At 39.9% G+C, this 13,428-nt stretch overlaps 1 protein-coding gene across 1 annotated transcript; it reads left to right on the forward strand.

Moving 5' to 3' along the window:
- Positions 1-306: 306 nt before the first annotated feature.
- On the forward strand, positions 307-12,821 carry LOC116617326 (sushi, von Willebrand factor type A, EGF and pentraxin domain-containing protein 1). Its single transcript, XM_032379957.2, has 15 exons — positions 307-1,027; positions 1,479-1,593; positions 2,076-2,152; positions 2,439-2,556; positions 3,328-3,401; positions 3,880-4,083; positions 4,371-4,568; positions 5,156-5,407; positions 6,798-7,046; positions 7,415-7,663; positions 9,259-9,463; positions 10,061-10,181; positions 10,535-10,697; positions 11,744-11,905; positions 12,602-12,821. The coding sequence occupies exons 1-15, from the start codon at positions 763-765 to the stop codon at positions 12,772-12,774; spliced, it is 2,625 nt and encodes an 874-aa protein (XP_032235848.2). The 5' UTR covers positions 307-762; the 3' UTR covers positions 12,775-12,821.
- The last annotated feature ends 607 nt before the right edge of the window (positions 12,822-13,428 follow it).

Below are 13,428 nucleotides of genomic sequence, written 5' to 3' on the forward strand. Positions count from 1 at the left end.
ATAGAAAGGTTTATTTTGGATCTTTGTTCAAGGATCATTTGGTGATAATTATAAATTACTTGCAGTTTTCGTTTTTCCTTTTGTTGATGTGATATAGATAATTATTGTTGGAATCATTCTCTTTGCATTGTACCATTGACACATCTTATGCTTTCTTAAGCTGAGTACTCAAGATATTTACATAAGGAAAGTCGAGACTCGATTTTATCAAATCATTTTTCTATCGTCAACAAAAACGAGTAATGCGTGACAGTTTTCTGAAAATCACTTTTGAAAACACTTTGAATTAGGAAAGACATTCGACGACGGCAATGGCAGAAAGCAATGAGAATTTAAAGATCTAGGCGTGAAATGCACTCTATCTTATACATTTCAGCCGTTTTCCTCTTAACTATGTCGTAAAAACACCACGTTTCGCAGTCTTGTGTGGTTCTCTAAGGCAGGAACAAGCTCTTCGACATATCTTTGGCTATTTGGAACTCTAAGAACGAGTTTCTCGCAATTAGTTACTTGGTGCTAGTTAGCATTGAGTGCCAAGATAAAAGAGATTTTGTGGTCATATTTTTCTTCACTACGCCGTGCTAAAATTCTGACTGAAGTTTACTTGATAACTCGTGGGAATTTATAGTAATGGCAGCCGGATGTTTCTGATTACACGAAACTCTAATTTACCCAGCCTAAACCAACAAAAATGAATTACTCTATATTATAACCCGTTATGTGTAGACCGTCTAGTCCGAGGGTTAAGGTTTAATTGCGAGGATGTCTTCCCTCTCTGCGGTTGTGTTCCTAGTACTCTGGCTTCACATGGCATTCCTTGCGGATGCATGTCCGCCGAGACCTCCGCCCATCTGCAGGTGGACCACATGCTACAATGTCTGGAATGGCTGGTATCCTTCTGGTATATCTCCAGGGAGATGTGTCTGGCAATACAGAACCACAAGGACAATAACGTACCATCACTCTCGTAGGGGAGGATGCCCAAGTTCGCAAAGATGCTACAGCAATCATCAGCGACGGGTTATGTGTGAGTGGTCAGACAGGAGTTTAGGAGATATTGTTAGTCGTGAAAAAGTGAAGCCAATGAAGTTTTGTTAAAGAATCGCTCTCGGCCGCTGTTTTCTCATCCTAGCAAAATCCCAAGTGTGAGGATTTCTATCGGCAAAGGGAATCTGGGAAAGCTTTTGCAAAGATTTTATTTGATAAACGAAGTATAAAACGTTATTTTTTTTAATTTCGTAGCATTTCTTGTGTCTATCGAATGGTAACAAAAACTAAGGGGTGGCCGACAAGGGCATTATCCACTATTTCTATTTACGATTTCTTTCTAGCCTACCTCCTTGCACTTTTCACTATTTCTATTAACTAAATACTCTATCTCAAACCTACAATACTCTAACTAATACCAAACTAAATACTCTATCTCAAACCTACAATACTCTAATACTAAACTAAATACTCTTCTCAAACCCACACAGGTTCCTGTCGTTATGCCTACCACTGCCCATTACGTCATTGGTCTGGATGGGGAGGGGTCTCTCAGGGCACATGCAGACGACAGAGCCGATATAGAGATTACAATGAACACGTCAGGTAAACCTTTAAAAAGGCATGAAGGAAACTATTTTATCGCTTTCAAGACGTGGATGTGGGGCCGTTTCTGGCAAACTACAAATTTTTTCTCTGCCTTTTAAAAAAAGCCAGAGCTTATAAAATAGTTAAAAAAAAAAGAAAATAGCTGAACGTAAACAGTGCCTTAAGTCTCTTGTCAGAAAACATAATTTTCGCTCGTGCTAAATAACACTGTGAGGTGGAGGGGATGAAAAAACCACATGTCATTGTAGAGAGAAAAAGAGGTGTTTGTGAGAACACCTTAGTGTCTCGAGAGTTTTGCAGAACTCCCAACAATTGAATATATATCCACGTAACCCAGGTTAAACAAATGATTAGAATTAATCACTCTAATATTAATCGCGCTTATGTTATTATCAGTTTAACTTGCGAATATCAATATCATTCCTAAAGCGCAAGCAATAATAAATAAAGTGATTACTCTGCTGTTTGTCACCTTTTAGCTATATACATAGAGCACACAGTTGTAGCGGGGTCCGGAGGTACTGCGGCTCAAGACAGTATCAACACAGGCAATGGTGTAAGTCTAAACAAGTTACAATTATAACTACTTTAGACGAGGGTATAAAATTATACTAATTGCGGATCACACGATGTTTCTTGTAAAGACGAGGAGGACCCCAACAAAATTCTCGAACTAGAAGTGTGTTTCCAGTACTATCTCTTAGGTTTAGAAATTGCTGTTGAACACAACCAAAGTGCTTACGGTTAATATTGATTTTGCTGGCAATCCCATCAGTCTGTTTTCCTTGGAGCCCCCCGCAGCCTACGCCGCCTACTGTTGCCAACTCTTGCGCTTTGTTTAGGCTCGTGCCGTCATGCGTACAGTTGCCCGCTGCAGCAGTGGTCTGGTTGGTCAGGTACCATCCCTCAGGGACACTGTAATGGTCAGACAAGATACCGTTATTATCGCGAACATGTCAGGTACTTACCAAGTGTTGTGGTTGCGTTGGTTAGTCATCTCTTTTTATTATGGTCATTCGGGACAGCAATTAAGTGCCCAGTAACATGATGGAAAAACCTGGAAAATTCGCAATTCGAGATAGAGAAAGAAGACACAATTTCTTACAATGGCCATCGGTTCCTTGTATTCCGGACTGAATTTTGAAACACAAAAAACGTGAGGCCGAAGTGCCAATAACCAGATTTTTGCTTTTTAAGATATTTTTTCCTTGATCATCCTTGCGCTATGTATGAGCTTAGGGACGAAAAGCTCAAATTTCAATGACACTTTACAAAAAGTCGCATTTGATATTTTGTTTGCTATTACTCACTAAGTACTTCCGGATAAATTTTCCGCCTTATTAGATCTGAAATGAGTCTATTTGAAGCGTTAAGTCATGTTTTTCCGTCATGTCGTGCCCAGTACAGCGAGAGTCCGTAAAAATGGAAGTGACTTCCATTCATTTCATTTCATAGTTCGCCAGGGATCTATGTTTCAGTAATAGCCGATGTGAGGCAAGCTTTAACACTCAAATGTTTATAGAGTACTGTAGTATTACTACTCTTAGATATGCTAACACATTGGAGAGAGTTGAAATACCTTGATACATGATGCAACAAGAGCAAATTAAGCAAGTGAATCTTTAATTGGAAAACTTGGGGTTAAATGCTCTAAATATATTTACAATTCCTTAGTTTTTATAGTTTTTAAACAGCTCCAATAAAGTATTGCTGCTTCACGTGTTACTTCAGGTATATTCAACAGTCCAATTGCCATGGAGTTAGTCAGACGTGTGGCAGCGGACACCACGAGAACAGAAGATACTGTAAGTAAATATAGCGGACAGAGCAAAAAAATGGCATGAAATTTTCCAGTTCTCAATATATAAGCTCAAGATTCCGCATACAAGGAATTTCTCTGACCAAAAGCTTAATTCCAAATTTTAAAGAACTTTAGAAGATATGAAATTTAGCTATTAGCGTTGTTGGCTGAATTTCTGATCAAAGCCCGACTTCTCCCTAAAAACGAGGAGAATTTATACTTTGAACATTTGAAAATTGCTCTTCAAGCCTCATATCTCGAAGACGAATCGATTAGAAAAAAAAAACACTTTTTGATATGTTGGTTTACATAACATAAGGAACCTCTATTCAAAATTTCAAGCTTACCGAAGTTAACCAGACCTTATTTTGGGAAAACTTGCCATTTTTTGGCTCTGTCAGTATAGCGTGCTATAGTTCATAAGACCTGCTGGTATAAAGCAATTTTATTACCAGTTCTAACAAGACATTTTATTTCTTTAGGTTCGTGTCGTTACGCGCATTGCTCCCTGGGTGGGTGGAGCTCATGGAGTGACACACCATCATCCGTCAATCAACACCACTGCGCATCTCAAAAGCGTTCCCGCCGTTACTCGCTGACGTGGAAATATGACATGAGGTTGAACAACTGCCAGGGGGTGGTCCCGCAGTCCTGCCCTTCGACCCAACACGAGACTCGAGAGAAAAGTGGGTGTATACTATATGGTATTTTCTTACTGAAACATTGATTGGCCTTTCGTTATTTGAGGGTTAGCGCTGACGATAGAGATTCACATTGAGTTTTTGAGCTAAGAGAAAGGAACTTGTAAACACTATTTTAATCCTTTTAGATAGATTTCACTATTTTCTACAATCGATTCTAGTCGATTTTAAAATAAATGAAATTAACCGACAAAGGAGCTATGAAACCATTTACAAAGAAAAAACAGAAAAACCGTATTGGACTCAACGTGAAAGGTCTTTTGTTTTTCCAGTCGTCAAGTGTCTTCCTCTGGCTCTTCCTCAAAATGGGGCCTGGGACCGAGACGAATGCAGTAAGATAGCGCAAGTCTGTAAGGCCACGTGTATGATCACGTGTGACGAGGCCAACGGGTTCAAAGCCGAGGGCGCTACCATACGAAGCTGCGGTGCTACTGGACAGTGGTCGACACCTTGGAACACTTATTGCAAAGGTAAAATGGAGTTTACTAAGTCCAAATGTAATATTTTTCATGACCCTTTTTATTGAATACGGTTAATGGATCGACTGATCTTTCCTTTTTTATATGTCGTACACCCCTGTGAACTCACCGCTTTACTTATAGCTTTACGATAATATCAACGTTGCTCCCTCGTACCATGGTACTTAAGAATCGTAGATCCCATGGTTCATAGCGCAGAATTTTGTCTTAGTTTTATAGATGCCTGAAGAAAACTAGAAACATAAATGGGATATTACGCACAAAATCCCCCACGCACATTGCCTTCCTTTACAATGGCATGAGATTACAAAAAAACATGTGGACTGGAAAACATTGGATCTAAATGTATTTACAGATAACCTTTATTATCGCGCACTCATTGGCCGTTATTTACTGAAAACGTCGTCCGTAGCATATTTGCATCGTGAACTCTCTCCCGCATCATAAAATAACCATGAAATCAGTATTATTGCCTCGTAACATGGTGCTTTGAAAATCGTTGATTATTCCATGGATCATAGAGAGGAACATCCTCGAAAATTCCTAGAAACATGCACTTATCTAACTGTTTTTTTCAGATATTCTCCCACCATCACTTAAATGCCCTGATAGTATCGTCAGCAAAACCGACCCTGGTAAACCGACCGCAAGAATCACTATCCCCTCTCCTGAGGCGGTCGATAATAGCGGAGATGCGCCTGTGATTACTCACGATGTTGGAGTTGCTGTAAAGGATTTCCCGATCAGCGGCAAGCCCCATGTTGTCAGGTACACTGCCAGAGACAAGGCGGGAAACGCGGCCGTGTGCTCTCTCTACATTACGGTGAAAGGTAAGAAAAAGGATTTCGGAATCTGGTTGGTTGGAAACATTTTCATACTACATAGACAGTTTTAAACACAACGCGCGCTATAAAAGGGATAGCTTCGCCCTCTTTTTCGCAAGCTCTCGCGCAAGTCGTCGTCATTCAAAGCTAGACTTAATTAAGTGACGAGAAACTGCCAGAAGAAAACATGGCAAAAAGCCGTACGACAAACTACGAGAAATGTAAAGTAAAAGAGATTGTTAAAGAACTCAAGATTTTCAAGCTTCAACATTGTGCTTAAGAATGGCACTATACCTCCTTGTCACCGTACCATTTTACCAGATGAACCCCCGATTCCAGTCGGGGACCCAGCTTATCCCATTATGCCATACCTCATGAAAGAGTACTCCAATGGTGGAGCAATTGTACAAGAACAGTACTTTGGCTTAAAGCTCTGTCAGTCGAGAATGGTCATTGAGTTTGCTTTTGGTAGACTCAAGGGTCGCTTTGGTGCTCTAAGGAGAGTCATGGATATCAACATGGACGAACTTCCCTATGTCATATATGCGTGCTTTGTTTTGCACAATTTCTATGAAGTCAACAATGAGAAAATTGGAGATAACAGTCGCATCAGCCATACAGTATGACCATTATTTCCAACCACCAACTTGTGTAAAAAGCTACACAACTGATTGTAATGAAGTTGAAGTAAAAGGGTAAGAAGGGTGCTCACTAAGTATTTTGATCTATAGATTGTAGACCCAGGGGGGAGGGGGATGGACTCTAAAAGTAGACAGGGGTTTTTGTCCCATTTGAAAGGGAGGGAAAAGTTGATTTTAGTGACAATCATCCTGGTCTGGTTTTATCCACCAATAGGATTCTAAAACCACCTACAAAGAGCATTCTTGATTCCCAATGTTACCAGTGTCTTAAAAATAGTGACAGGTGGCGGGGAAAGGGGTTACTTAGATACTAGACACTACGATGGAAGTGTCCAGTACATTTTTGGGGGTTTTAATTTTTCTTCCTAAGTATTTTTTGGGTTGAAAACTTTGCTTTATATTTGTAAGGGACTATAAGCCCGGAGGTCTACTGACAACTAAAGCCATTTTGCCCATGGGCACGCGCCTTTTATACCGCAGATCCTTCCCTTAAAGCAGCCATACTTGTGGATGTGAAGGGCGTAAACTAGAATTAAGTAGTAGCTTAATATTAATGAAATGTAGTGTGCAGGTGAAGTAGTGATGTTAGGTGGGCGAGGTACCGGACCATTATGATGGAATGAATTAAATTGAAATCTACAATAGAGAACGCACATTTACGTGCTGCCATTGAATTCTCAATTCAATTCCAATACTGTCTTTAAAAGTCCCTATTCTCATCAATCGATAAAATTGCTTCCCTGTTATCTCAACAGACAAGGAACGACCTAAAGTCACCTTCTGCCCGGATGACATCCACATCGAGACAAACAAAAACAGTGAGCGGGTCACGTGGTTGTACCCGACATTTGTTGACAACAGCCTGCCGCCGGACCAGCCCATAAGGGTCACCAGTAATAGGAACCCTGGGGTGCGGTTCCACTGGGGCAAATATCAGGTCAAGTATACGGCGTTTGACCAGGCCAACAATAACGCCACGTGCGAGTTCTACGTACAAGTGAGCCGTAAGTGACTGTGTAACTTGTACTATACATAGGGATGGGTCATTAAAGAGTTAAGGAAGGGTGTGTGGTATTTTTTCGAAAAAGATCGACAGTTTCTGTAACAGCTGGACGTTTTTCTCGTCTCGAGGTTGTACACCAATTGGAAATGACATTTATATGGAGAATGGTCTGCCATTATGTTGATAAGAAAGCCACCTTTTTTGGTAGAAGCTGCGCAGGAAATGTTTTCAGCTTTTATTGGCATAAACTGTACTGTTTTTGTTCATCATGAAACTGGAAAAGAGTCACTTTCAAATGCTTTTGTGTCACTTTGCCGCTGCCACTCAGTGATGGTTCGTATGCAACTCTGCTTTGTTTCTGCCTTACAGCCGTAAAGTGCCCGCTGTTTGATCCGCCACAACACGGCACGCGTGCATGTAACAAAAAGACGCAAGGCGCCAATGGCATCTCACACGAGCTCGTGTGTAGCGTGCAGTGCAAGACTGGTTATGCCTTCGCTGAATTCACCCCGTCATCTGTATACATGTGCCAATCAGACGGCAAGTGGTATAGGATGATCCACGGCTTCCCAGTACCTGTATTTGATCAGAAGAAAAGACCTTGGCCTGACTGTGCACGTAAGTTATCAGCGATTGTTTTAAAAAAAGTGAAAAAACAAAACTCTCCACTGCGTATTGTAGCTTAGGAGATTCGATAAGTTTCCGAATTTCCAACCATCCTGTCAAACACAACTCGTATCTTTTGCTACAGTGATCGGATCATCAACTATTTGGCCATGCCATGCGGCTAGGGATGAACTTTACTATTGAACATTGCTATTTCTATGGCAACGGAACGGTGAACCCGTTAAATTCACTGTTCGCTACAGGAAAATTTTAAACAAATTAGCTATAGGATATTGTACATCAGACCTTGGTCGACACTTAGGGAAGTTTTATTCAAATCTAAAAGAGGAATTCTGGGATATTGCCGCATTTTTATTTTCAGTCACTCTGTTATTTACCTTCTTTGAAATTCGCCCCTGATAACAATCCATACGCGGGCAAACGTATTTTTACTATTGTTATTTAGCTACCTCGTATTTCTAATAACATACCAAAAATGGTTAGTTTTTTTTTTGAAAATGGGCATTTCAAACGCCGACTTTGCGCTGGCTCTTTGTTTAAACAAATTGCTTCGTTTCAGGTATTTTGTTGATTTCATGACTTGTTCTTTTCACATTCTCCGCATTCTCGCGTGCATCTTCCATGGCTGGCTGCTTCTGAACTTCTGAATGGTCATTTATCAAATCTCTTTCTCATTTACTTGAATAGTTAAAGATATTTCCGTTTAAAAAATTTGCTGGGAATAATACTAGAGAAAAAAAGAGAAAGGCAGATTACGCTAACCGCGTAAGGGACTTCTCTGTGCAAGGTTAGCACAGGAAAAATGCGAAAAGTACAACGAAATAAAACGAAAAATATCCAGAGCGAAAAAAACAAAACAAGCGACGAAAAATTTAATCCGCTAAATTTTATTTGGCGGCCAAAAAAGCAAAAAAAATCATTTTCTTCCTTTTGAAAGTATCATTTTGGTCCCCGGAATGGACCCTAAAACTTTTTTTCTTAAAAGATTAACAAAACCGATTGATTTCATTTTTGGTATACTATTGGAAATACGAGGTAGCTAAATAACTAAATGCCCGCGTATGGATTTTTTTCAGGGGCGAATTTCAAAGTAGGTAAATAACAGAGTGTCTGAAAATAAAAAAAACGCCAATATCTCAGAATTCCTCTTATAGATTTGAATAAAACTTCCTGTTATAATCGATGAAGGCCTGATGTACAATATCCTATAGCTTATTATTGTTAAAGTTTCCCTGTAGCGAACAGCACTTCGCGAATAGTAAATTTAACGTGTTAACCGTTCCGTTGCCATAGAAACAGCAATGTAAACACATGTGAACTTTTAATAAAGTTCATCCCTAGCTACATGGCATGGCCAAATAGTCTGATGATCCGATCCTTGTAGCAGAAGATACGAGTTGTGATTGACAAAATGGTTGGGAATTCGGGAAACTGTATCGAATCTGCTTTAGACGATTACGTCCAATCTCGCAAACGTAGCCAACCAATTGGACGTTTAATTGCCATTGTTGAGGATGAGTGCACGTACTTCGCTGCATAACCGAAGGGGGATTTACAGTTGATATTCATGATCTCGTTATTTGTAGCAAAGACGGGTGTCACATCTACCGCAAAGTCCTTCACGTTCTACACCGGCTCCTGCATCGGCAACCACAGCATGACACTGGATCAGATTCGGCAGAACTTCCTCCATGCGATCAGGCAAAGCATGATGGCGAACGTGCTGTTGTGTCAGGAGAGCCAAGGAGTCGACTGCGTGGTAGAAAACGTCAAAGTCTACTGTGGAGCACGGTAAGAGAACAATGGGCATTTACCAGCCAAAAACGGGGATACATTCATACGTACTATACTACTTATGTCAATGAAATATTTTTTTACATCCTTACAACAAAAAACGTGGAAGAGCAGTCTCCCCGAAAACAAAATCTTGACCCTCCACCCGGAATATAACGTTTTCTATTCGATGACTCAACGGTTTCAGCAATAACAGGTGCTCGCTTATCATGTAACGCACCGCCAGGTATTGTGGTAAGGGCGGCACAGGGAACCCGGCGAGCTCTAATAGTAATAAACAGTGAGGGCTACGCTTCAGCAGTGGTGAAATGGTAACTTCTAAATACTGAACAGGGGGAGCCTCTCTCACACTTAAAAACACACAACAAATCTCTTATTTCCACCGTTATATTTTGTCACCGCAGAGGATTTGCTCTGATTCGCCGATACAAAACGCACATACTATACTACGGACCCTCTTGCCTTTTCCATTTCTTGTCGATTAACTTCTTTGTTGCAATAAATGAATGAAGTAGCTTTTCTTAATTCTTGGAATTTCATTTCATGTTGATTTTTTTTTACCGCCAATCAGCGTACCATATTACCATATTTCAGTTCAAAGCGCAGTGGCAGTGACGAGCCACAGAGAGTGATAACCTTCGACTTTGTAATAAACGACAAGAAACCGCAGGGTGACCGCGCAAAAGAAGCCACAAAACTACAGTCGATGATGAAGGTATTGGCCATCAACATTCAGTGATGAAAGGGAAACCCAAGTTGCTACTATTATATGGATAAGGCCCCTAAATGACCCCCCTCCATTACCTTTTAAAAAGGAAACCGACCGCCGCAATATCCATTACCGCTGTTACTGACACTGCAACGGGGTGTCCTTATTAAACCGTTTAGCTTTACGGTTCTCATTAAACGGCTTAACGGATGTGCTCTTAACGGTTGTCCTTAGAAGGAGTGACAATCCTTTTTTTATGAAACTGCAAATCTAGAACATGTAACGCTCAATGTGAACACTTGAGGTTTGAATTACGTGAATAGGGCCGTTTAAGTGTGTTATGTATTGCTATCTTCCAGGAGCTCGATATGGCAGAAAGCTACATCAAGACCAGTTTCCCCTCGAACGCGCACATGCCTACCCTTAAAATTGAAGCATCCGGAAGCTCTTTGTTTTGTCCACCGAAAAGCGCCCTTGTGGTTCCTGAAGGATCTGGGTCTGAATTACAGAAAGCGATATGTGGTAAATATGGATTACATAGATTACAAAGAGCGATATGTGGTAAATATGAATTACAGAGAGCAATGTGTGGTAAATATGAATATACAGAGAGCGATACGTGGTAGATGTGAATTACAGAGAGCGGTATGTGGTAATTATGAATATACAGAGAGCGATACGTGGTAGATGTGAATTACAGAGAGCGATATGTGGTAAATAATATCGTCATGTTTGCTTCTGTCCGCTTACCAACCTGCCAATCAGGAGATTCAACGCCTGTTTAGAAAAACATATGTAAATATCAAAAACAAAAAGAGATTTCAAAGTCGCATCATTATAGCCGGTATTTATCGTCGACAAATCTGCTTTGCTGGATGATGTGTTTGAGTCGGTATCCAGCCTTATCCTAGTAAAAAAACTACCACACCAATTCCATATAGCATTATATCCTGCACATCTTCGTGCAGAGCAGGATGGGTAAACGTTACTGAACATTAAATAAGATGTTCGAGAAACACTGCATTACAGCCGTTCTTCATTCAAAAACTTCACTTAGAGTGCCCCCGATTTCTAATATCGAATCAATCAAAATGTACTGAAAATCAAATCATTGTTCCGTTGTAGTTTTAAAGTAAAGTATTCTTTATTCACTCATTGGAGATTATATATGAGTACATACTTTCTTTTTTAATATTTGTTACAATGAGTGAGTTGAGATCCAAAGAAAGCAGAGCTTGGAACAGAACAGGATCCCAGCATTATCTAAACTATACAGTGAAAATTTATTTTCAGCTAATAATGGCTATTTTATTATTTTGATTATCATTCAATTCAATATAATCTTTATACAGATAGCATTCAAATCAGATCAAATTATATTATTCAAATAAAAAAAATACATTGTTAAATTCCTTCGAACAGTGCGTATTGCTCAAAAAATGTTTTTTTTAATGGCAGATTTGAATGAACATATACTTTTTTTTTCTTTCATTTCAGATTTGAGACTGTTCCATATTTTTCTTCCTCTAAATGATACTGGCTGCTGACCTGCTGCTGTTTTCTTTTAGTTGAATGCCCCGTGGGTACATTCTACGACGAGGCTACCAGGAACTGCAGCATATGTCCCGTGGGCACGTATCAGGACGAGATGGGACAGACCAAGTGCAAAGAGTGCCCATTGGGTACACTTACCATAGAGGCGGGAGCGCGCAACGCGACAATGTGTTACGGTACTTTTGTCTTTAATGGTGAAGCCCTTTGACGTATGTACATGACCTGGGTCATGCTCAAATTTGCCTTTATAAATAACGCCATGCTTTTTATTTAGCTTATCAAGCTTGTAAATGATAAAATAATTGACTTGGATCGTTTGTATATATTTTCATTTGGAACGGCACACGACAATTTGTATTTATTGCCAAAGAATACCGCCAATGCTATGTCCGATAACATGTTTGTCCATCTGCATTAAACAAATAAACCTTTTTTTACCTTAAGTACCAGAAAGGCGTGACAGTTCATGTCATTCTAGCGGTGGGAGAGTATTTCCTACTACATTATTGTATTTACCCTTAAGGATTTATTCAGTGTCCAGCCATCTCGGATCTTTGATCGTGATATGAAATAGGGGATAAGGATAGAATATTATATTCCATTTAGTATTCAGTCGATATATTTTTAATCTCAAATTCTGCAGAAACCAATTAACAAACCTCGATAAAAATGGATTATCGTTACCAGTATAATAATCGTTCATTACGAATATCATTATCAGTTTATTATTTACTACCCCGGAAATGAGTGATTTACTGAGGCTCGGCCAGGGGGGGGAAAAAATCTCTGCCATCGACAAAAAATCCCAATTTGTAAAGTCTTTAGGTTGTACACTGTTTATTGCTTGATTGTATCATTAAATCTTTCCTCAGACACTTGTGAGCCCGGCGAGTACCGCCATATTGGAAATGCAGGCGCGGCTACCTGTTTGGCGTGTCCACTAGGGACGTACCAGCCCAAGGCCTTCTCGGCTTCGTGCATAAAATGCCCGGATGTGAGAACCACCGCTCGAGTTGGTTCGACGTCACTGAGTGATTGCAAGTGAACTGGTGTTGATCTGACAGTTCCTTTAAAATAAACGGATTTAGAAAAGTGTGGTATTTTATTTTCTATATTTTTTGGATTTCACGTTTTCTACACTTTGAACATCTTAGAAGCTGGGCAAATTTGGAGATTTTTGGAGCACATAAAATCTAAAATAGCCCTTATTTTACCATTTCTTTGCAACGTTACCAGACAATTGCAGCATATTAATCGCAAATACCCACGCGTATCGACCTTTTGAGAACCCGCGCATCTTAACAAAATTTCTGTTGTAATCCGCAGATCCACATGTCATTTTAAACCCAAAAACCTCCCCGACCCAACCAATGTGTATTCGAAAGTTGCTAATTAAAAGCACTTCGTATTATGCGGCCATAAGTTTTACCTTAAAGTTATTGCAACACAAATGATTTCGGTGTTTAATGACAGAGTAGCATGTCCTTGATAACCTCCCAAAAGTTCTCCAAGGTTCCCTTGGGGGAACATCTCGAAATTCAACAATAAAGATTGTTTGTCAGTAAACTTGTATTCTATTGTTATTCATGGCGCACTAAACCTCCGCAAACACACTCTCGACGAGATCCCTCTGTCAGTGCGCTCATGATGAACAAAAGAATCCAGGATGGCCGAAAAAAAAGAAATTCCCCCAAGGTAA

The sequence above is a fragment of the Nematostella vectensis genome, chromosome 7 (assembly GCF_932526225.1).
Source record: "Nematostella vectensis chromosome 7, jaNemVect1.1, whole genome shotgun sequence".
NCBI lineage: Eukaryota > Metazoa > Cnidaria > Anthozoa > Actiniaria > Edwardsiidae > Nematostella > Nematostella vectensis.